Source organism: Eimeria mitis, genomic scaffold (assembly GCF_000499745.2).
Source record: "Eimeria mitis Houghton genomic scaffold, Emh_scaff479, whole genome shotgun sequence".
NCBI lineage: Eukaryota > Apicomplexa > Conoidasida > Eucoccidiorida > Eimeriidae > Eimeria > Eimeria mitis.
In genome coordinates, this window is record NW_013573089.1 from 10017 (window position 1) to 10354 (window position 338).

The 338-nt window shown below is 63.9% G+C and overlaps 1 protein-coding gene across 1 annotated transcript in view; it reads right to left on the minus strand.

The window, feature by feature from the left end:
- The window catches only part of EMH_0013630 (uncharacterized protein), a gene marked incomplete at both ends in the record, with an annotated part of 1734 nt that overhangs the window by 918 nt on the left and 478 nt on the right, over nt 1–338 (minus strand). The window contains one exon of the mRNA XM_013499885.1: nt 1–336. Within this exon, the coding sequence (XP_013355339.1) occupies nt 1–336 (336 nt within the window). The remainder of the gene's footprint in view (nt 337–338) is intronic.

The window sequence follows — 338 nt, forward strand, 5'->3', positions numbered from 1 at the left end:
CCCAGTATTCTCTACACCAGACAGCGCAGCGGGGGGCCCCTGGGGGGCCCCCCCCAAGGGACCCCCGTTCCTTGCTGTTGGTCCTCCTCCTGTTCCTGGTGCTGCAGCAGCAGCAGCAGCAGCTGCTGCTGTTGCTGCTGCTGCTGAGGGAACCCCTGCTGCAGTTGTTGAAGCGAGTGTGTTTGCTGCTGTACCCCACAAGGCAGGGGCGAGAGCTACTGCTGCTTCTTCTGCTGCTGCTGCTGCTGCAGCGTATTCTGGGGCCCCCGTACTATCTGCTGCTGCAGAGGCTTGGCGCAGCAGCGCAGCAGCAGCAACGCTGCTGCGGAAAGCAGCAC